Source organism: Salvelinus alpinus, chromosome 23 (genome assembly GCF_045679555.1).
Source record: "Salvelinus alpinus chromosome 23, SLU_Salpinus.1, whole genome shotgun sequence".
Taxonomy (NCBI): domain Eukaryota; kingdom Metazoa; phylum Chordata; class Actinopteri; order Salmoniformes; family Salmonidae; genus Salvelinus; species Salvelinus alpinus.
Window position 1 is genome coordinate 11,066,365 of NC_092108.1, and position 25,172 is coordinate 11,091,536.

The 25,172-nt window shown below is 44.4% G+C and overlaps 1 protein-coding gene across 6 annotated transcripts in view; it reads right to left on the reverse strand.

The window, feature by feature from the left end:
- Nucleotides 1-25,172, reverse strand: part of LOC139550235 (SLAM family member 5-like) — a 266,184-nt gene that overhangs the window by 231,945 nt on the left and 9,067 nt on the right. The window contains exons 4-8 of one of the 6 annotated variants that reach the window (XM_071360973.1): nt 23,929-23,961; nt 19,175-19,474; nt 18,770-19,051; nt 18,442-18,558; nt 1,081-2,472 (exon numbers count right to left, since the gene is read on the reverse strand). In XM_071360973.1, coding sequence (XP_071217074.1) covers nt 19,374-19,474; nt 23,929-23,961 — 134 coding nt within the window. In that variant the 3' untranslated portion in view covers nt 1,081-2,472; nt 18,442-18,558; nt 18,770-19,051; nt 19,175-19,373. Of the gene's footprint in view, nt 1-1,080; nt 2,480-18,441; nt 18,559-18,769; nt 19,052-19,174; nt 19,475-23,928; nt 23,962-25,172 lie in introns of those variants that run through there. The other 5 variants (XM_071360972.1, XM_071360974.1, XM_071360977.1 and 2 more) reach the window with 5 other exon arrangements.

Here is a 25,172-nt window from a genome sequence, read left to right on the forward strand (position 1 = left end):
GAGATTAATAATTCTGTTCCTTTTTATGTAACAATGTACAGTACACAGAAACAGAAGGATGTTGCCTGCACATGTAAATCAGATTAGGTAATTAAAAAGGTTTTCAAAAATATTTACTTTTTCTTTTAATTTGTTGCTATAAGAATAACATACCTTAGATATTCTTTATTTGTTATATTTTTTAGGAAGTAGTTCTGAAAGTAACACTCACAAGCCAAAAGTGATACCCGAAATTGGGTGACAAATGTGCAGATATGTGCACCACGTCATTGCTCTCTCTCGCTCTGCTTTGTGTGTGTCTTACTAGCTGTCACTCAAATGGCAAGGGGCTGAAGCTTGAATTTCTAGCGGGCTGGCGCACGTTGAGGTAAATGTAGGGAAAATGGTGCCGCACAGCTTCCAAAAAACAGTTGCTTATTGAGGTCAAACGTTAATTCTGCTCATAGATTATGCATGTATGAACTACACATTGAAACATACAGCCCAAAGGAAAAAAATACTTACTAGTCGCCAAAGTACCGTGGCATGTCTTTAGCCTAATGTAAGATAGCATAGCATTTCAAGACATATTATTAGGGCTTGACATAATATAGCACATGGCATAGTATAATGTACAGTAGCACAGCATAACATGATATAAGAATATCTGACTGTACAGTATCACATGTTTTTGGTTCATTTGTGTCACGTCCTGACCAGAGTTCTTATGTGTTGTGCTTGTTTTAGTGTTGGTCAGGACGTGAGTTGGGTGGGCATTCTATGTTGTGTGTCTAGTTTGTCTGTTTCTGTGATCAGCCTAATATGGTTCTCAATCAGAGGCAGCTGTCAATCGTTGTCCCTGATTGAGAATCATATATCGGTGGCTTGTTTTGTGTTGGGATTTTGTGGGTGGTTGTTTCCTGTGTCAGAGTTTGTGCCACACGGGACTGTGACGGTTAGTACGTTTGTTGTTTTTGTATTTTGTCTAGTTTTCTTGTTATTAAATCATGGAAACTTACCACGCTGTACATTGGTCCTCCGATCCTTCTCGCCTCTCCTCGTCCGATGAGGAGGACGACTTAGACTGCCGTTACAATTTGTTTCTGTTTAGTACCCATTAAGATGAATGATGTGTTTCTGTTTAGTACCCACTATGATGAATGATGTGTTTCTGTTTAGTACCCACTATGATGAATGATGTGTTTCTGTTTAGTACCCACTATGATGAATGATGTGTTTCTGTTTAGTACCCACTATGATGAAAGATTTGTTTCTGTTTAGTACCCATTATGATGAATGATGTGTTTCTGTTTAGTACCCACTATGATGAATGATGTGTTTCTGTTTAATACCCACTATGATGAATGATGTGTTTCTGTTTAGTACCCACTATGATGAATGATGTGTTTCTGTTTAATACCCACTATGATGAATGATGTGTTTCTGTTTAGTACCCACTATGATGAATGATGTGTTTCTGTTTAATACCCACTATGATGAATGATGTGTTTCTGTTTAATACCCACTATGATCAATTATCTGTTTCTGTTTAATACCCATTAAGATGAATAATTTGAAATGTTCACTTATTTTTATGTACTTTTACAGCATACTACTGTCATGATGGTTCACAAATGTTACAAGGAAAAAATATAGATATTTAAAATTTTCAAAGACAGCTGTGCTTATAGATGTAGGATCGTAATTTGACCAGTTTCTCACAGCAGGAAAATATCCTGAAGCAACAGGATTATGGGGATATAAATAATGAAAATGTTTGTGGAGGTTTTAATTTTTTGTATTGGCAAATCAAGTCTAATATTTTAAAGTGTAAATTCCAAACTTTAGAAGCATTTTTAAACCTCGAATACACTACAAGTTTGCATTTCCTGCAACAACAGTGTGATCAAATTAAGATCCTTCATCTGTAGTTGATCGTTGTTTGGAAGAATATCCGAATTGTCGCACGATAGAAATGTAAAGGTAATTTCCGATTGAGCCGACATATGCAGAGTTTACCGATGCAGTACCCACACACGCAGGTACATTGCCTTTACATTTCAATCACGCTATAGCACGGATCTTCCGCGGTCTTAGGCCAAGACTCAATCTGATCATGGTTTGTCAGCTGTGTACATTTAAACATAATTTCCAGATTGAGCTGAATTGAATGTTTTCTCAGTGAACGCGGGAACATTGCCTTCAAAGGTGTATAGCCGACAAAAAGCAAAGTGATACAATCCTGGTATAGATTGTTAAAATTTCTGATTATTGTTTGCTACTCTTTTCCCCCCCACCATACAGTAGCATATATACTCTCAGGCATGGTCATGGAGGTCACGGAGGTCATGGGGAAGTCTTCAGGTGGAGACTGGTCTCCCACCATGGTGGGCTGGTTCATTGGCTGGGGGTGGTAATCTCTCACCATACTGTAGATGGTGGCTGATGCTGGGCCTGGAGATTCCTGCTCTTCACCACCTACTTGACTGTTACCTGGAGTCTGCAGAAAAAAAATATACAGTTACAACTTCAATGGGAATTTATGAATGGTGACCCAGGTGTTTTCAGTGGTTCAATGCTCTATAATATAAGAAATTAACATGAGTTTCTCAGTATTTTAGAATGTATACATTTTCCACTAACTGCATTTTTTAAAATGGCATCAACAATGACACAGTATCAGTGGTGTTAAATATCTATGGTATCTTACCCTGAATATAGCATACCCTGTGATTATCATTTCCACTTTGTCACCTATAAATCAACTACACTGCTCAAAAAATAAAGGGAACACTTAAACAACACAAGTCAATCACACTTGTAACTCCAAGTCAATCACACTTCTGTGAAATCAAACTGTCCACTTAGGAAGCAACACTGATTGACAATAAATTTCACATGCTGTTAAGCTAATGGAATAGACAACAGGTGGAAATTATAGGCAATTAGCAAGACACCCCCAATAAAGGAGTGGTTCTGCAGGTGGTGACCACAGACCACTTCTCAGTTCCTATGCTTCCTGGCTGATGCTTTGGTCACTTTTGAATGCTGGCGGTGCTTTCACTCTAGTGGTAGCATGAGACGGAGTCTACAACCCACACAAGTGGCTCAGGTAGTGCAGCTCATCCAGGATGGCACATCAATGCGAGCTGTGGCAAGAAGGTTTGCTGTGTCTGTCAGCGTAGTGTCTAGAGCATGGAGGTGCTACCAGGAGACAGGCCAGTACATCAGGAGACGTGGAGGAGGCCGTAGGAGGGCAACAACCCAGCAGCAGGACCGCTACCTCCGCCTTTGTGCAAGGAGGAGCACTGCCAGAGCCTTGCAAAATGACCTCCAGCAGGCCACAAATGTGCATGTGTCTGCTCAAACGGTCAGAAACAGACTCCATGAGGGTGGTATGAGGGCCCGACGTCCACAGGTGGGGGTTGTGCTTACAGCCCAACACCGTGCAGGACTTTTGGCATTTGCCAGAGAACACCAAGATTGGCAAATTCGCCACTGGCGGCCTGTGCTCTTCACAGATGAAAGCAGGTTCACACTGAGCACGTGACAGACGTGACAGAGTCTGGAGACGCCGTGGAGAACGTTCTGCTGCCTGCAACATCCTCCAGCATGACCGGTTTGGCGGTGGGTCAGTCATGGTGTGGGGTGGCATTTCTTTGGGGGGGCCGCACAGCCCTCCATGTGCTCGCCAGAGGTAGCCTGACTGCCATTAGGTACCGAGATGAGATCCTCAGACCCCTTGTGAGACCATATGCTGGTGCAGTTGGCCCTGGGTTCCTCCAAATGCAAGACAATGCTAGACCTCATGTGGCTGGAGTTTGTCAGCAGTTCCTGCAAGAGGAAGGCATTGATGCTATGGACTGGCCCGCCCGTTCCCCAGACCTGAATCCAATTGAGCACATCTGGGACATCATGTCTCGCTCCATCCACCAACGCCACGTTGCACCACAGACTGTCCAGGAGTTGGCGGATGCTTTAGTCCAGGTCTGGGAGGACCAGATGACCTCCAGGCGGAGTACGGGCTATTTGATCAAGAAGGAGAGTGATGGAGTGCTGCATCAGATGACCTGGCCTCCACAATCACCTGACCTCAACCCAATTGAGATGGTTTGGGATGAGAAAGACTGCAGAATGAAGGAAAAGCAGCCAACAAGTGCTCAGAATATGTGGGAATTCCTTCAAGACTGTTGGAAAATCATTCCAGCTGAAGCTGGTTAAGAGAATGCCAAGAGTGTGCAAAGCTGTCATCAAGGCAAAGGGTGGCTACTTTGAAGTATCTAAAATATATTTTGATATGTTTAACACCTTTTTGGTTACTACATGATTACATATGTGTTGTTTCATCGTTTTCATGTCTTCACTATTATTCTACAATATAGTAAATATAAAGAAAAATTGTTGATAGGTGTGTCCAAACTTTTGCTATGAGAATCGAAATTGAGCTCAGGTGTATCCTGTTTCCATTGGTCATCCTTGAGATGTTTCTACAACTTGATTGGAGGCGACCTGTGGTGAATTCAATTGATTGGACATGATTTGGAGAGGCACACACCTGTCTATATAAGGTCCCACAGTTAGCAGTGCATGTCATACCAAAAACCAAGCCATGAGGTCGAAGGAATTGTCCATAGAGCTCCGAGACAGGATTGGGTCGAGGCACAGATTTGGCCAATGGTACCAAAACATTTCTGGAGCATTGAAGGTCCCCAAGAACACAGTGGCCTCCAACATTCTTAAATGGAAGAAGTCTGGAACCACTAAAATTCTTCCTAGAGCTGACCGCCCACAATCATCTCTGCAGCACTCCACCAATCAGGCCTTTATGGTACAACGACCAGAAGGAAGCCACTCTTCAGTTAAAGGCACATGACAGCCCACTTCGAGTTTGCCAAAAAGCACCTAAAGGACTCTGACCATGAGAAACAAGATTCTCTGGTCTGATGAAACCAATATTAAACGCTTTGGCCTGAATGCCAAGCATCACATCTGGAGGAAACCTGACATCATCCCTACGGTGAAGCATGGTGGCAGCATCATGCTGTGGGGATGTTTTTCAGTGGCAGGGACTGGGAGACTAGTCAGAATCGAGCGAAAGATGAACGGAGCAAAGTACAGAGAGATCCTTGACTGGTGCGAAGGTTCACCTTACAACAGGACAACGACCCTAAGCACACAGCGAAGACAACGCAGGAGTGGCTTTGGGACAAGCGTCTGAATGTCTTTGAATGGCCCAAGCAGAGCCCGGACTTGAACCCGATCTAACATCTCTGGAGAGAACTGAAATTTTCTGTGCAGCGACGCACCCCATCCAACCTGACAGAGTTTGAGAGGATCTGCAGAGTAGAATGGGAGAAACTTTCCAAATACAGTCGTACCAAGCTTGTAGCGTTATACCCAAGAAGACTCGAGGCTGTAATCACTGCCAAAGGTGCTTCAACAACATCAATCAATCAATCAAATGTATTCATAAAGCCCTTTTTACATCAGCAAATGTCACAAAGTGCTATACAGAAACCCAGCCTAAAACCCCAAACAGCATGCAATGCAGATGTAGAACCATGGCGGCTAGGAAAAACTCCCTAGAAAGGCAGGAACCTAGGAAGCAACCTAGGGAGGAACCAGGCTCTGAAGGGTGGCCAGTCCTTTCCTGGCTGTGCCGGGTGGAGATTATAACAATACTGAGTAAAGGTTTTGAATACTTATGTAAATGTATTATTTCAGTTTTTTATTTTAAATACATTTGCAAAAATATTTAAAAAAAACTGTTTTTGCTTAGTCATTATGAAGTATTGTGTGTAGATTATTGAGAAAAAAACGTTTTAGTCCATTTTAGAAAAAGGCTGTAATGAAACAAAATGTGGAAAAAGTCAAGGGGTCTGAATAGTTTCCGAATGGACTGCATTTCCTAAATTCTTCACTCTTCAGCCAGCCTGAAGGAAGAGCACGTCACACAATTTACAAACCTTTCAAGCACACAAAGAGTCATGAGGTGTTGTGCATCACCTCATGGCTCTCCCGGTCGTGGCCGGCTGTGATACAGCTGTGTATCGAACCAGAATCTGTAGTAACGCAGCACAGAGATGCAGTGTCTTAGACTGCTGTGCCACTTGGGAGGCCGCCTCTGGGACTTCTGTTGTTGCGTCTGTTTCAGTGAGGGGGGAACATGATCTCTCTCTCCTAAACCTGGCCCGTTATCTGCTCGTACGGAGCAGTGCACATTTCCTGTCGCATAGGGTGACGTATCTTCCCAGATCTCTCAATGTGGGTGCAGAGCTACTGTCCAGGTCGGGTGGAGACTACTGTGGGTCCGGCCCCTGAAAGGTTAAATTTGACAACTAGGGGTTTACCCTCGAGAGGGATTACGACTGTACTGTTGGTGCGTGGACCCTCTACGTTACTACGCCCTCTACGTTACTACGCCCTCTACGTTACTATGCCTCTGGAATTTCCTACCAGAGAACCTGACGGGGGCCGAAACTGTTTGCATATTTATAAGACACAACTGCGACCTGGCCAAGATAAAGCATAGCAGTGTGAACAGACAACAACAGAGTTACACATGGAGTAAACAATAAACCAACACACCTTTGCTTTGCTTTTTGTTAGGCTGTTTTTTTTGTCTTTCAGTTTTTATTGCTATTCTTTAGTTTGTTTTCCTCTTATGTTTGTTGTGTAGTAAATACGTAAATGTTATAGTTTTTTATTATACTAAACAAAAATATTAACGCACCATGCAACAATTTCACAGATTTACAGTTCATATAAGTAAATAAATTATTATATACAATAGACTAACTACAGTGAACTAAAATATAATCGCAAGATGGATATTTTTCAAAGATTTTACTGAGTTACAGTTCATATAAGGAAATCCTTCAATTGAAATACATTCATTAGACCCTAATCTATGGATTTCACATGACTGGGAATACAGATATACATCTGTTGGTCACAGATACCTTAAAAAAAGGTAGGGGCAGCCCTCCCGGGTGGCCCAGTGGTCTAGGGCACTGCATCGCAGCGCTAGCTGTGCCACCAGAGATTCTGGGTTCGCGCCCAGGCTCTGTCGCAGCCGGCCGCGACCGGGAGGTCCGTGGGGTTACGCACCAATTTGTATTTTTATTTTATTTTATTTTATTTCACCTTTATTTAATTCTACTGGCTACGCATCCCGGATCCGGGAGCACCCCCCACAGTAAAAAAGCTGACTAGCATAGCCTAGCATAGCGTCACAAGCATCTAAATATCATTAAATCACAAGTCCAAGACACCAGATGAAAGATACAGATCTTGTGAATCCAGCCATCATTTCTGATTTTTAAAATGTTTTACAGGGAAGACACAATATGTAAATCTATTAGCTAACCACGTTAGCAAAAGACACCACTTTTTTTACTCCACCAGTTTTTTACTCCATCAGTAGCTATCACAATTTCGACCAAATAAAGATATATATAGCCACTAACCAAGAAACAACTTCATAAGATGACAGTCTGATAACATATTTATTCTATAGCATATGTTTTTTTAGAAAAATGTGCATATTTCAGGTATAAATCACAGTTCTACATTGCAGCTGCAATCTGAAATAGTGCCGAAGCTGCCAGAATAATTACAGAGACCAACGTCAAATACCTAATTACTCATCTTAAAACATTTCTGAAAAATACACAGCATACAGCAAATGAAAGACCAACATCTTGTGAATCCAGCCAATATTTCAGATTTTTTAAGTGTTTTACAGCGAAAACACAATATAGCATTATATTAGCTTAGCACAATATCCAGAAACACAAGCAATTTACCAGCAGCAGAGGTTAGCGATCGTAACAATCAAGCAAAAGATAAATTATTTTTTACTAACCTGGATAAACTTCATCAGATGACAGTCCTGTAACATCATATTACACAATGCATATAGGTTTTGTTCGAAAATGTGCATATTTAGCAGCACAAATCGTGTTTATACAATGTGATCAGTCGCAAAAGCTCATGCATTCTGGCCGGCGCCATCTTGGAAAGGCACCTAATATAATCGATAAATAATCGTAAACTTGACTAAAAAATACAGGTTGGACAGCAAATGAAAGATGCATTAGTTATTAATGCAACCGCTGAGTTAGATTTTTAAAATTAACGTTACTAGACATACAGTGTGCGTTACAGCCAGACTAGTGCCGCAACTAACGGCGAACAAATCCATTTACATTTTTCCACATAAATACGGAATAACATCATAAATAGCTCTTACTTTTGGACGAGCTTCCATCAGAATCTTGGGCAAGTTGTCGTTTGTCCAAAAGAATCGTTGCTCGGCTGTAGAAAGTCGTCTTCAACTTTGGAATTAGCTGTGAACATTAGCCATGTGGCGAAGAGGTGCCCAACTCACTATTGCGCAGCACAAAGAATTTCGAAAATCGCAATATACTCAAATAAACTGAAATAATTCGGTTTAAAATAACTTCGTTATGATGTTTCTAACACCTATATCGAATTAAATTACAGACGGATATATCTAAGGCCGATAACTGAGCGTTTCAAAATGCCATCCTGAGGTCTTGTTTCGCGTCATGACGAAGGTCGAAAAGAGAGCTCCCTTCGTTCCTTTGCCTTTTATAAGCTTTGAGAACTACGTAGAATCTCCATTCCACTTCTCATTGGTTACTGACATCCAGGGGAAGGCGGGTGCAGTTTATGTCGACAAATAGGACACATACAGAGCTTTAAACTGATCTGAGAACAGAGCCTCGTTTTCAGACCTTCGCAGTTCCTGTCATGAATTTCGCTGCAGAAAGAGTTCTGGGTCACCCACAGACATAATTCAAACGGTTTTAGAAACTAGAGATTGTTTTCTATCCAATAGTACTAATAATATGCATATTGTACGAGCAAGAATTGAGTATGAGGCAGTTTAATTTGGAGACGATATTTTCCGAAGTTGAAACAGCACCCCCTGTAGTGCCAAGAGGTTTTAACCAGGTAGGCTAGTTGAGAACAAGTTCTCATTTACAACTGCGACCTGGCCAAGATAAAGCATAGCAGTGTGAACAGACAACAACACAGAGTTACACATGGAGTAAACAATAAACAAGTCAATAACACAGTGGGGGAAAAAATGAGTCTATATACATTGTGTGCAAAAGGCATGAGGAGGTAGGTAATAAATAGGCCATAGGAGCGAATAATTACAATTATTACAACAAGATTAACACTGGAGTGATAAATCATCAGATGATCATGTGCAAGTAGAGATACTGGTGTGCAAAAGAGCAGAAAAGTAAATAATTAAAAACAGTAAGGGGATGAGGTAGGTAAATTGGGTGGGCTGTTTACAGATGAACTATGTACAGCTGCAGCGATCGGTTAGCTGCTCAGATAGCAGATGTTTAAAGTTGGTGAGGGAAATAAAAGTCTCCAACTTCAGCGAAGTCCGGGTTAGGGAGAGTTTGGCCGGTATGGATATCCTTGTCTCATCGCGCACCAGCGACTCCTGTGGCGGGCCGGGTGCAGTGCGCGCTAACCAAGGTCGCCAGGTGCACGGTGTTTCCTCCGACACATTGGTGCGGCTGGCTTCCCGGGTTGGATGCGCGCTGTGTTAAGAAGCAGTGCGGCTTGGTTGGGTTGTGTTTCGGAGGACGCATGGCTTTCGACCTTCGTCTCTCCCGAGCCCGTACGGAAGTGGTAGCGATGAGACAAGATAGTAACTACTAACAATTGGATATCACGAAATTGGGGAGAAAATGGGGGTCAAATTCAAAAAAATATAAAAAATATATATTTTTTAAGGTAGGGGCTTGTATCATAAAACCAATCCGGGACGATGTGGACCGCACTGACTTTCAATGTAGCAACTGCTTGCTTGCGGAGGACTACAGGAGCAAAGTGGCAACTCTTAGCAAGCAAGTAGAAAACCTACACCAGCTACTTGGGAATCCACACCCGCCTACCTTTTCCTTTTCTTCCACCCTAGTAGCCGGACACTGCTCTGGTCTGGTGGAAGTGTCACCGTCGTGTCGGCTCTCCACAGCCGACTGGCTGGTGCTCAGCAGGGTTCCATCCCAAAGGTGTCTACCCCTTCCCTGGAGAACGGAGCTGTTCTCGACACAACCAACCAGCCATGGAGGTACGTCACTCGCGTGGAAGTCGAAGAAAGCTCCCCCTGGAAATGGGGGTATCCTTGGAGAGGTTGTGCCCGGACATGACACAGACCAGAAACAGCTTTGCCGCCCAGGATCCAGAGGATCCAGCACTTTCTTCCTTGGGGTCTTCCCATTCAAGATCGGATCCGGATGTACTTGCATCTTCGTCCTCTGTTCTGTCTCCCTCTCCGGTGGCTTATACCTCGGGTTCAGATCCTAGGAGCTCCCACCCTCATCAGACCGTGAGGCTGCCTGAGAGACCGGCACATTTAACATCGCCAGCTGTCATCATAGGCAGCTCTATGGTGAGAAACAGGAGCACGAGTACAGGACATAACAAGGCTGATTCCGACTGTTCTACCACAATAGCTGACAACAGACTTTCAGCACGCATATAGGGATGGAAACTCAACAAGCACAGAACTTACACAAATTACTGATTGGCTGAGAGAAATTGATGATAAAATGATTGTAGGGGCTGTCTTGTTAGACTTCAGTGCAGCTTTTGACATTATTGATCATAGTCTGCTGCTGGAAAAACGTATGTATAATGGCTTTACACCACCTGCTATAATGTGGATAAAGAGTTACTTGTCTAACAGAACGACATGCCACTGGCTTTGGGTAAGGCCAGTGTGTCTATGTATGCGGATGACTCAACACTATACGCATCAGCTACTACAGTGACTGAAATGACTCCAACACTTAACAAAGAGCTGCAGGTAGTTTCGGAATGGGTAGCAAGGAATAAGTTAGTCCTAAATATTTCCAAAACTAAAAGCATTGTATTTGGGACAAACCATTCACTAAACCCGAAACCTCAACTACATCTTGTAATGAATAACGTGGAAATTGAGCAAGTTGAGGTGGAGTAATGCTGGACTGTAAACTGTCATGGTCAAAACATATTGAAACAACAGTTGCTAAGATGGGGAGAAGTCTGTCCATAATAAGCGATGCTCTGCCTTCTTAACAACACTATCAACAAGGCAGGTCCTACAGGCCCTGGTTTTGTCGCACCTGGACTACTGTTCAGTCCTGTGGTCAGGTGCCACAAAGAGGGACTTGGGAAAATTGCAGTTGGCTCAGAACAGGCTGGCCCTTAAAAGTACACAGAGAGCTAACATTAATGACATGCATGACAATCTCTCATGGCTCAAAGTGGAAGAGAAATTGACTGCATCATTACTTGTCTTTGTAAGAGGTGTTGACAAGCTGAAGGTACCGAGCTGTCTGGTTAAAATACTAGCACACAGCTCGGAGACCCATGCATACCGCACAAGACATGCCACCAGAGGGTTCTTCACATACCCCAAGTCCAGAACAGACTGTGGCAGGTGCACAGTACTACATAGAGCCATGACTACATGTGAAAAAGAAAGTGTGAAATATTCAGCAGACTGCTGGCATTACACATCTGGCTAAAAGTCACTTTTATTGATAACTTTGACACCTTCTGGATACAGAAGATACTCTACAGGAATGACAGAGTCCATCCAAATCATCTTGGCTCCTGGACTCTGTCCACGCATGTCTCGTCTGCGTTGAAACAATGACTGGTAAATGATCCAAGACCAGCTCAGTTAATCCCTACCATTGTGACAATGAGTCGTCATAATGCTGCATCAAATGTACATGATCTTAGGGGCATTGGCAAACACAATGTAAGTAATTTAATTGATATACCCCTAATTGCACCGAATACATCTGTTTATCCTACAGCTATTGTAATCAATAATCATGAGCCTGAGGCAGTGTGCAATAGTAGGAAGACCACTTTATGCAGCTCGTCCTGCACTATCAGCTCTAATGTAAATAACATGAGTAAGTCTACCTCCGATAAGCTTCCCAGTAAAGCATTAAAAACAATCAAGCAACCAAAAAAGTGCTAAAAATAGCCCATATTAAGAAACACGGTCCATGAAGTCAATAACTTGCTTGTAACAGATGACATTCATATTCATATCTCTGAAACTCACTTAGATAATACCTTTGATGATACAGTGGTAGCAATACATGGTTATAACATCTACTGAAAAGACAGAAATGCCAACAGGGGCGGTGTTGCAGTCTATATTCAGGACCACATTCCTGTAAAGCTTAGAGATGATCTAATATTAAATACTGTTAAAATAATATGGCTACAGGTTCATCTGTCCTCACCTAAAGCTCATTCTGGTGGGAAGCTGCTATAGACCACCAAGTGCTAACAGTTAGTATCTGGATAATATGTGTGAAATGATTGATAATGTATTTGATATCAACAGAGAAGTATATATTCTGGGTGATTTAAATATTAACTGGCTATCATCAAGCTGCCCACTCTGGGGAAAAAACTTCAATCTGTAACCAGTGCCTGCAACCTGGATCAGGTTGTCAGTCAACCTACCAGAGTAGTTAGAAACAGAACAGGAAATAAGTCAATAACATGTATTGATCACATCTTTACTAATGCTGCAGAATTGTGCTTTAAAGCAGTATCCAAATCCATAGGATGTAGTGATCACAATATAATAGCCATATCTAGGAAAACCAAAGTTCCAAAGGCTGGGCCTAATAAGTGGTCATACAATAAGTTTTGTAGTGATTCATATGTTGATGATCTGTGGGGATCTCTCTGTGGTGTGTAATGAGGAGCAACCAGATGCTGCACTTGACGCATTTATGAAACTACTTATTCCAGTTACTAATTAGCACACATCCATTAAGAAAATGACTGTAAAAACTGTCAAATCCCCTTGGATTGATGAGGAATTGAAAAATGTATGGTTGAGAGGGATGAGGCAAAAGGGTATGGCAGTTAAGTCTGGCAGCCCAACTGATTGGCAAACGAACTGCAAATTAAGAAATCATGTAACTAAACTAAATGTAAAAAATAATAAACTACACTATGAAACAAAGATAAAGTATCTAAAGAATGACAGTAAAAAGCTTTGGGGCACCTTAAATCACATTTTGGGAAAAAAAGTCAACTCGGCTCCTTCATTCATTGAATCAGATGGCTCATTCATCACAAAGCCCACTGATATTGCCAACTACTTTAATGACTTTTTCATTGGCAACATTAGCAAACTTAGGGATGACATGCCAGCAACAAATGCTGACACGACACATCCAAGTATATCTGACCAAATTATGTAAGACAAGAATTGTACTTTTGAATTCCGTAAAGTCAGTGTGGACGAGGTGAAAAAATTATTGCTGTCTATCATCAACAATGACAAGCCACCGGGGTCTGACAATCTGGATAGAAAATTACTGAGGATAATAGCATACGATATTGCCACTCCTATTTGACACATCTTCAATTTAAGCCTAGTAGAGAGCGTGTGCCCTCAGGCCTGGAGGGAAGCTAAAGTCAGTCCATTACCCAAGAATAGTAAAGACCCCTTTACTGGCTCAAATAGCCAACCAATCAGTCTGTTACCAACCCTTAGTAAACTTCTGGAAAAAATTGTGTTTGACCAGATATAATGCTATTTTACAGTAAACAAATTGACAAGAGAATTTCAACACGTTTATTGGGAAGGACACTCAACAAGCACAGCACTTACACAAATGACTGATGATTGGCTGAGAGAAATTGATGATACAATGATTGTGGGGCTGTCTTGTTAGACTTCAGTGCAGCTTTTGACATGATTGATCATAGTCTGCCCCCGGAAAAAATGTATGTGTTTTTGCTTTAAACACCTTGCTATAATGTGGATAAAGAGTTACTTGTTTAACCGAACACAGAGGGTGTTCTTTAATGGAAGCCTCTCAAACATAATCCAGGTAGAATCAGGAATTCCCCAGGGTAGCTGTAAATTTTTACTAACGACATGCCACTGACTTTGAGTAAAGGCAGTGTCTATGTATGCGGATGACTCAACACTATACACGTCAGCTACTACAGCGACTGAAATGACTGCAACACTCAACAACACTCAACAAAGAGTTAGTTTCCGAGTGGGTGGCAAGGAATAAGTTAGCCCTAAATATTTCTAAAACTTAAAGCATTGTATTTGGAACAAAACACTCAGTAAACCCTAATCCTCAACTAAATATTGGATAAATAATGTGGAAATTGAGAAGGTTGAGATGACTAAACTTATTGGAGTAACCCTAGATTGTAAACTGTCATGGTCAAAACATATTGATCAAATCAAATCAAACTTTAATTGCCACATGCACCGAATACAAGTGTAGACTTTACCGTGAAATGCTTACTTACAAGCCCTTAACAAACAGTGCAGTTAAAGAAGAAGAAAATATTTAGGCAAAAATAAAAAGTAATAATTAAAATAACACAATAGGAATAACAATAACGAGGCTATATACTGGGGGCACCGGTACCGAGTCAGTGTGCAGGAGTACAGGCTAGTTGAGGTAATCTGTACATGTAGGTGGGGGCGAAGTGACTATGCATAGGTAACAAACAGCGAGTAGCAGCAGTGTACAAGATGGGGGGTCAATGTAAATTGTCCGGTGGCGATTTTTATGATTGTTCAGCAGTCTAATGGCTTGGGGGTAGAAGCTGTTGAGGAGCCTTGGCGCTCCGGTACCGCTTGCCGTGCGGTAGCAGAGAAAACAGTCTTTAACTTGGGTGACTGGAGTCTCTGACAATTTTATGGGCTTTCCTCTGACACCGCCTATTATATAGGTCCTGGATGGCAGGAAGCTTGGCCCCAGTGATGTACTGGGTCGTACGCTCTACCCTCTTTAGCGCCTTACGGTCAGATGCCGAGCAGTTGCCATACCAGGCGGTGATGCAACCAGACAGGATGCTCTCGATGGTGCAGCTGTAGAACAGCTGGATCTGGGGACCCATGCCAAATCTTTTCAGTCTCCTGAGAAAAAGGTTTTGTCATGCCCTCTTCAACGACTGTCTTGGTATGTTTGGAACAAGATCATTCATTGGTGATGTGGACACGAAGGAACTTGAAATCCTCGACCCGCTCCACTAGGGCCCCGTCGATGTTAATGGGGGCCTGTTCGGACCGCCTTTTCCTATAGTCCATGATCAGCTCCTTTGTCTTGCTCACATTGAGGGAGAGGTTGTTGTCCTGGCACCACACTGCCAGTTCACTGACCTCCTCCCTATAGGCCGTCTCATCGTTGTCGGTGATCAGGTCTACCACTGTTGTGTCGTCAGCAAACTTAATTATGGTGTTGGAGTCATGTTTGGCCACACAGTCGTGGGTGAACAGGGAATACAGGAGGGGACTAGGTACACACCCCTGACGGGGCCACAGTGTTAAGGATCAGCATGGCAGACGTATTGTTGCCTACTCTTACCACCTGGGGGGCGGCCCGTCAGGAAGTCCAGGATCCAGTTGCAGAGGGAAGTGTTTAGTGCCAGAGTCCTTAGCTTAATGATGAGCTTCTTGGGCACTATGGTGTTGAACGCTGAGCTGTAGTCGACGAACAGCATTCTCACATAGGTGTTCTTTTTGTCCAGGTGAGAAAGGGCGGTGTGGAGTGCGATTGAGATTGCGTCATCTGTGGATCTGTTGGGGCGGTCTGCGAATTGGAGTGGGTCTAGTGTGTCCGGGAGGATGCTGTTGATGTGAGCTATGACCAGCCTTTCAAAGCACTTCATGGCTATCGACATGAGTGCCACGGGGCGGTAATCATTTAGGCAGGTTACTCTCGTTTCCTTGGGCACAGGGACTATGGTGGCCTGCGTGAAACATATAGGTGTTACAGACTCGGTCAGGGAGAGGTTGAAAATGTCAGTGAAGACACTTGACAGTTGGTTCGCACATGCTTTGAGTACACGTCCTGGTAATCCATCTGGCCCAGCGGCTTTGTGAATGTTGACCTATTTAAAGGTTTTGTTCACATCGGCTACCGAGAGCGTTATCAGACAGTCATCCAGAACAGCTGGTGCTCTTGTGCATCCTTCAGTGTTGCTTGCCTCGAAGCGAGCATAAAAGGCATTTAGTAGCTAAGATTTAGTAGCTAAGATGGGGAGAAGCCTGTGTATAATAAAGTGATGCTCTGCCTTCTTAACAACACTATCAACAAGGCAGGTCCTAAAGGCCCTAGTTTTGTCGCACCTTGACTACTGTTCAGTCGTGTGGTCAGGTGCCACAAAAAAGGACTTAGGAAAATTGTAATTTGATCAAAACAGGGCAGCACGGCTGGCCCTTGGATGTATACAGAGAGCTAATATCAATAATATGCATGTCAATCTCTCCTGGCTGAAAGTGGAAGAGAGATTGACTTCATCACTACTTTTATTTATGAGAGGTATTGATATGTTGAATGCACCGAGCTGTCTGTCTAAACTACTGGCACACAGCTCGGACACCCATGCATACTGCACAAGACATGCCACAAGAGGTCTCTTCACAGTCCCCACGACCAGAACAGACTATGGGAGGCACACAGTACTACATAGAGCCATGACTACATGGAACTCTATTCCACATGAAGTACCTGACGCAAGCAGTAAAATTAGATTTAAAAAACAGATTAAGAAAATCTGTGAAGCAACACAAACATTGGCACAGTCACATGCATACAAGAACTACCTGTAACGGCAGATTTCCTCCTCTTCGCCTGAAGAGGAGGTGTAGCAGGGATCGGACCAAGACGCAGCGTGGTAAGTGTCCATGTTTTAATAGAACAAACTGAACATGACACAAATACAAAATAACAAAGTAAACCTAACCGAAAACAGTCCCGTGTGGCACAAACACTGACACAGGAAACAAACACCCACAACCCAACAGTGAAATCAGGCTACCTAAATACGGTTCCCAATCAGAGACAATGAAAAACACCTGCCTCTGATTGAGAACCATATCAGGCCAAATGACAAACCTAAACATAGAAACACAGAACATAGACTGCCCACCCCAATTCACGCCCTGACCAACTAACTAAAGACAAAAACAAAGGAAATAAAGGTCAGAACGTGACACTACCCAGGAAGAGTAGCAGCTGCCTTGACAGCAGCTAATGGGGATCCATAATAAATACAAATACATCAGCAAACCTTTCACCCACACGACGCCAAACACATTGCGAGACCGGTTGGACGTACTGACAAATTCTCTAATATGACATTGGTGGACATTCCTGCAGTCAGCATCCCAATTGCACACTCCTCAACTTAAAACTTGATTTGTGGCATTGTGTTGTGTGACAAAACTGCACATTTTAGAGTGTCCTTTTATTGTCCCCTGCACAAGGTGCACCTGTGTAATGATCATGCTGTTTAATCAGCTTCTTGATATACCACACCTGTCAGGTGGATGGACTATCTTGGCAAAGGAGAAATGTTCACTAACAGGATGTAAACATATTTGTGCACAGAATTTGAGAGAAATAAGCTTTTTGTGTGTATGGAAAATGTTGGGTCGCTATGGTCGATGTCAGGCAACAATTGTTCGGGTTATCACAGTTTCTCTGTGGGTTTAATAAGCCTTTGGCTGCCTTGATGTGCTGCAGCAGACATAGTATGCATTTATCCGGGTTGCCACAATTCCCTGTGGGTTTGAGCATTGGGCTGCCGTGGCAGTGTGCGAATACACCCTTCCATGGTTACTGCAGGGTTCCTGTGGGTTTCAGTGACACTGGTTGACGCTATGCAGTGCGCGTGCGTTTTACCAAGTCATGACTGGTGTTCTCTTGTTTTGGACTTGCGGTTCCTTGTACGAGTTCTGACATTTTAGGCTCACAAAGTTAGTGTTATTCTTGGAACCATGGGGTCTAGGGACTTGGGCTGCAGTGGCAGCATGTCAGTATGTTGTAGAAGGTTCTGGTTTGTTATATAGGGCTCTGACAGTTCAGGCCTCATGAGGTACTGACAATTCAGGCTTCTCAGGTAAGTATTAAGGTAGGGGAAAAAGGTGGCTTCTGTGACCCCTTTTTGGATCCGGTGGAACCTGTGTGTGCTTGGGCTGCCGTGGGTCTCCTAGTTTGGTACCCTCTGAGCCGGCATGGGGCTTGATTGTATGTCTGCATGTCTTATACCGAGTGACCGACTGAAAGGGAATGTACAGTAATGAATATAACTACTGTTCCCTGAAGGAGAGAATGTGGTATAACATATTTTGGCCTTGTGCAGTCAGGGGGTTTGGGCTTACTAAAGTGCGGTAAAGAATTTTGGAAATGGATGCGAGCCCCGGTATTATAGCTAGAATTGTGGGGCTTCCGAGGGTGGGCTTGGCATCCATTGGCACGTTGGGCATGATTTCAGTTTGCTTCAGGTGAATAGGATTGGTTGTTGACTCCCCTGAGTATGTTATACCTCCGTCCCTACTTCAGGGAACCGTTTTATTCATAACTGTACGGTTTCTGTAATAAGCAAGAACAGTGAGCTTACCTTTATTTAGCTTTCACCAACCAATCAAGGCGCATCCAACAAAGATGATGATGACGTGGATGACGGGACCTGGCATCCCGACTGTGACAGCGTAGTTACGGTCCTCTCTCTCCCGCTCTGGTTTTGGAATTACAGTGACATCAAAATCTAAACGTCAACATACTGTAGCATATAACATCTAATCTAGTGTGTGTGTGTGTGTGTGTGTGTGTGTGTGTGTGTGTGTGTGTGTGTGTGTGTGTGTGTGTGTGTGTGTGTGTGTGTGTGTGTGTGTGTGTGTGTGTGTGTGTGTGTGTGTGTGCACGGTGTTTGTATGCATCTGTCTTACCTAATTTCAATAGACAAATCGTTTTGATCTCCTTGGTGTCACTGGCCCAGCTGACTTGGTTGCTGTGGTTACAGATGATGGAATCCCCTGCCACATAGACAGAGAGCAGGGGGACAGTGGAGGTCTCAGCCCCTCTACTCTCTCCTCCCACCTGAGAGCAGGTGCTGCTGTTACAGCTGGAGGTGACAGAGGTGTTCTGACCTCTGCAGGTCACAGTCACGTTACAGGTGGCATTGATGTTGGAGTTAGAGTCCACTGTCAGGACTGGAGGCTCAACTCTCTCTGAAAACAAATAGACAAACAGGGATAAATAGAGTTGTATACCAGTAGAAAACGTTTGGTCAAGTAAAGTGCTACCAAAACAACAGCAAGAAAAACAACAACAAATAATGAGGTTAAACCTACCTTGAACTTCCAACAAGTATTTAGCAACATTTCTGTCATTGTTACCAGACACTACTGCATCATAAAGTCCACTGTCTCCTTCCTGTAGGTTCTTCAGTAGCAGAGAGAAGTCTCCCTCACTAAATTCAGTCCTATCTTCGTACCCTTTAAAGGTAACTTTTGGGGGGTACTTTACAACATTGGCTGATGTGTTAAACTTTCAATATAGCACATCAACATCTTGCAGTGTAACATTTGTCTGGACATCCAGGTGAACATCCTGTCCCTTCAGCACAAACACAGAGGTCTCAGCACTGGGCTCTGAAATAAACACACAGAATACTTCATGTGATGAGGAGGAAATGAACAGGAGGAAATGGTGAGGATGAATACATAATTCCACAAGTATTAATTAGGGCTCTGTGTTATACACAATCATGTGACATAGCAAGCTCTTATCCTGTGTTTAAAGCCTTATACAGAAATGATAATTACACCAAAAATGAAAGCAATTGTCTGAGGATGGTGTTAGATCTGACATAAAAAGAAAAGAGGACAGTTTGATGAAAAAGCTTTAAATAAAAGGTTAACATCCAGGCATGTCACAAAACACATGGCCCTAAATCACATTATACTAGCAGAGAATAGGCTACTCTGGAGAATCGTGCTTCTTTAATAAAGTTAGATCAAAGCTGAATTAATGTCTGTGTCACGACTTCCGCCAAAGTCGGTCCCTCTCCTTGTTCGGGCGGCGTTCGTCCCCAATGGTTGTTTGTGAGTGTTTGTTTGTTGTATTGCGGTCCGTAATTGTGGGCTTGATATATCTCATGTGTTTTGATGACTTTGAGTAAAGTTACTTTTATTTACTCATCTCTGCTGTCCTGCACCTGACTCCTCTGCACCAGCTACACACAGACACTTACAGTCTGTAGGCTACTTTAAAACAACATTGTATAACTCAGGAAGATCTATATATGTCTGTAGGCTACTTTGAATCATCACTGTATAACTCAGGAAGATCTAGATATGTCTGTAGGCTACTTTGAATCAACACTGTTGTCACGATCGTGTGGAGGAGAGACGGACCAAAACGCAGCATGTGGAAAATAAGCCATCTTCCTTTTATTATAGAAGAAGGCAAAACGAAACAAAACACTTACAAACTAACAAAACAAATAAACGACCGTGAAGCTAATCAACGTAGTGCACACACACATGCTACAAACGTTCAGACATAGACAATTCCCCACAACAAACTAAAGCCTATGGCTACCCTAAATATGGCTCCCAATCAGAGACAACAGAAACCAGCTGTCTCTAATTGGGAACCCATTCAGGCAACCATAGACTTTCCTAGACAACTACACCCAACATAGACACAGCTAGACAACTATACTAAACATAAACCCAACTACTCTAAATAAACCCCCTAAACCTTACAATCACCCTGGACACTACAAAAACCCACATAAATACCCATGTCACACCCTGACCTAACTAAAATAATAAAGAAAACAAAGAATACTAAGGCCAGGGCGTGACATAGCCCCCCCCTTAAGGTGCGAACTCCGGGCGCACCAGCACAAAGTCTAGGGGAGGGTCTGGGTGGGCATCTGACCACGGTGGTGGCTCAGGCTCAGGGCGAGGTCCCCACCCCACCATAGTCAATCCCCGCTTCTTTATCCCCCTCACAATGCCCACCCTCCAAATAACCCCACCTAAATTAAGGGGCATCATCAGGATAAGGAGCAGCACCGGAATGAGGGGCAACACCGGAATGAGGGGCAACACCAGAATGAGGGGCAACACCAGAATGAGGGACAACACCAGAATGACTGGCGGATCCTGGCTGGCTGGCTCTGGACGCTCTTGGCTGGTTGACGGCTCTGGACGGTCATGGCTGGCTGACGGCTCTGGACGGTCATGGCTCGCTGACGGCTCTGGACGGTCATGGCTCGCTGACGGCTCTGGACGGTCATGGCTCGCTGACGGCTCTGGACGGTCATGGCTCGCTGACGGCTCTGGACGGTCATGGCTGGCTGAAGGCTCTGGCTGATCCGGTCTGGCGGAAGGCTCTGGCTGATCCGGTCTGGCGGAAGGCTCTGGCTGATCCGGTCTGGCGGAAGGCTCTGGCTGATCCGGTCTGGCGGAAGGCTCTGGCTGATCCGGTCTGGCGGAAGGCTCTGGCTGATCCGGTCTGGCGGAAGGCTCTGGCTGATCCGGTCTGGCGGAAGGCTCTGGCTGATCCGGTCTGGCGGAAGGCTCTGGCTGATCCGGTCTGGCGGAAGGCTCTAGCGGCTCCTGTCTGGCGGACGGCTCTAGCGGCTCCTGTCTGGCGGACGGCTCTAGCGGCTCCTGTCTGGCGGACGGCTCTGTAGGCTCATGGCAGACGGGCGGCTTTGCAGGCTCATGGCAGACGGGCGGCTTTGCAGGCTCATGGCAGACGGACAGTTCAGACGGCGTATGGCAGACGGGCAGTTCAGGCGCCGCTGGGCAGACGGGCAGTTCAGGCGCCGCTGGGCAGACGGGCAGTTCAGGCGCCGCTGGGCAGACGGCAGACTCTGGCCGGCTGAGACGCACTATAGGCCTGGTGCGTGGTACCGGAACTGGAGGTACCGGGCTAAGGACACGCACCTTCAGGCTAGTGCGGGGAACAACAACAGGGCACACTGGACTCTCGTGGCGCACTCTAGGCCTGGTGCGTGGTACCGGAACTGGAGGTACCGGGCTGAGGGCACGCACCTCAGGGCGAGTGCGGGGAGAAGGAACAGTGCGTACAGGGCTCTGGAGACGCACAGGAGGCTTGGTGCGTGGTGCCGGAACTGGAGGCACTGGGCTGGAGACACGCACCATAGGGAGAGTGCGTGGAGGAGGAACAGGGCTCTGAAAACGCACTGGAAGCCTGGTGCGTGGTGTAGGCACTGGTGGTACTAGGCTGGGGCGGGGAGGTGGCGCCGGAAATACCGGACCGTGCAGGCGTACTGGCTCCCTTGAGCACCGAGCCTGCCCAACCTTACCTGGTTGAATGCTCCCCGTCGCCCGACCAGTGCGGGGAGGTGGAATAACCCGCACCGGTCTATGTAGGCGAACCGGGGACACCATGCGTAAGGCTGGTGCCATGTAAGCCGGCCCAAGAAGACGTACTGGTGGCCAAATATGTAGGGCCGGCTTCATGACATTTGGCTCAATGCCCAATCTAGCCCTACCAGTGCGGGGAGGTGGAATAACCCGCACTGGGCTATGCACCCGTACAGGAGACACCGTGCGCTCTACTGCATAACACGGCGTCTGCCCGTACTCCCGCTCTCCACGGTTAGCCTGGGAAGTGGGCGCAGGTCTCCTACCTGCCCTTGGCCCACTACCTCTTAGCCCCCCCCAAGAAATTTTTGGGTAGTACTCACGGGCTTCTCAGGCTTCCAGCCACGTCTCCTTGCTGCCTCCTCATATCTCCGCCTCTCTGCCTTCGCTGCCTCCAGCTCAGCTTTGGGGCGGTTATATTCTCCTGGTATTTCCCGGTCCAGAATTTCCTCCCAATTCCAATAGTCCAGTGTAGGTGGGTCCTGTTGTTGTTGCACACGCTGCTTGATCCGATGATGGTGGGGAATTCTGTCACGATCGTGTGGAGGAGAGACGGACCAAAACGCAGCATGTGGAAAATAAGCCATCTTCCTTTTATTATAGAAGAAGGCAAAACGAAACAAAACACTTACAAACTAACAAAACAAATAAACGACCGTGAAGCTAATCAACGTAGTGCACACACACATGCTACAAACGTTCAGACATAGACAATTCCCCACAACAAACTAAAGCCTATGGCTACCCTAAATATGGCTCCCAATCAGAGACAACAGAAACCAGCTGTCTCTAATTGGGAACCCATTCAGGCAACCATAGACTTTCCTAGACAACTACACCCAACATAGACACAGCTAGACAACTATACTAAACATAAACCCAACTACTCTAAATAAACCCCCTAAACCTTACAATCACCCTGGACACTACAAAAACCCACATAAATACCCATGTCACACCCTGACCTAACTAAAATAATAAAGAAAACAAAGAATACTAAGGCCAGGGCGTGACAACTGTATAACACAGGAAGATCTAGATATGTCTGTAGGCTACTTTAAATCAACACTGTATAACTCAGGAAGATCTAGATATGTCTGTAGGCTACTTTGAATCAACACTGTATAACTCAGGAAGATCTAGATATGTCTGTAGGCTACTTTGAATCAACACTGTACAACTCAGGAAGATCTAGATGTCTGTAGTTATATTGGGTATCTGTACTTTACTTTACTATTTATATTTTTGACAACTTTTACTTCACCACATTACTGAAGAAAACAATGTACTTTTTACTCCATACATTTTCCCTGACACCCAAAAGTACTCGTTACATTTCGAATGCTTAGCAGGACAGGAAAATGGTCCCATTCACACATTTATCAAGAGGAAATCCCTGGTCATCCCTACTGCCTCTTATCTGGCGGACTCCCTTAACAAATAAAAAACAATTGTGTCGTCTGGTTTGCTTAATATAAGGAATGTGAAATGATATATATAAAAGTATATTTTAGCAATTACATTTACTTTTGATACTTAAGTTTAATTGTTTTACTTTTACTCAAGTAGTATTTTACTGAGTGACTTTTACTTGAGTCATTTTCTATCAAGGTATCTTTACTTTTACAGAAGTATGACAATTGACTGCTCTTTATGAGGCCCAGACAACAGAACCTGAGAGATACACAAAAGCCTACCTGATGATGCTATGCAGGTCAGCAATCCAAACCCTAAAAGGAGAGACATGGTGTTGAGATGGTGCTCCAATGAATATAATAGATAGGTAGACGGACGGACAGATTAACATGTGAAATGTTTGCTTGTGTCTGTGTTTCCTGTTGAGCAACTTCTCTTTTTTGGCTCAAACCACACTGAAGGGGGCCTGTAGGGAGAAATGGCCCATATGTGCTAATCGTGGGTCAGTTTTGAATTTCCCACACTAACTTGTGGGAGGGGAAGCTGAACCTGATCCTTGCTTGTGTCTGTGTTTCATTTTGAGCAAATTCTCTTTTCTGGGTCAAACCACACTGACAGCAGTAACACCAGTGGGATGGGTTTGGTTCATGGGGGTTGTGTGTCTTTCAAGTAATGAAGTAATGAAGTAAACAATCCACTTCCAGGTCCACCCATCACTCTCTCCCCCCTGAGGATTTTCATTTGCATCTCGCGGCTGCACTTCTCCGTCCATCGAACATGTAAACAACTAGCTTACCCGTTCCATAGCAAGCTGCTTTATCCATGCTTATTGGTGGAGTAAATTCATGAGATAAATGTAAGAACTATGTTGATTTCACAAGGTGATTCCTCCTAGGGGCCTGAATTGAGGCTAAATTAACGAAAGTAACCATATTGTGGGAGACAGAGAGCTGGTTGACAGAGAGCTGGTTGACAGAGAGCTGGTTGACAGAGAGCTGGTTGACAGAGAGCTGGTTGACAGAGAGCTGGTTGACAGAGAGCTGGTTGACAGAGAGCTGGTTTCAAGTGCAGGGCGCAGCAGGTGTTTATTTGTAAAGGACCACAGGAGGAAGCAAGCAGGTAGGAGGAGGCAGGTATCTGGGTCCAGGGGCAGGCAGAAGGTCATACACAGGAGGAAGCAGGTAGCTGGGTCCAGGGGCAGGCAGAAGGTCATACACAGGGGGTCCAAAAAGGCAACAGTACAGGCAGGGTAAAGGCTAGTAATGTAGTCCGGGAGACCAGGCAAGAGGTTGATAACAGGAAATCCAATAGGCTAAAGTACAGGCAGGGAATAGGCAAAAGGTGTCATTAGCGAGGCAGGCAAAAACTATCATACACAGGAGGACTAATACGGGTAAAACAGAGCTCCGAATAGAAGTGTGTAACAAAACAAACAATACCTCACAATGATGGGGTGCAAAGAACTGAACTAAATAGTGTGTGTAAATGACATACAGGTGTGTGAACAGGTCATCAGAATTCAGGT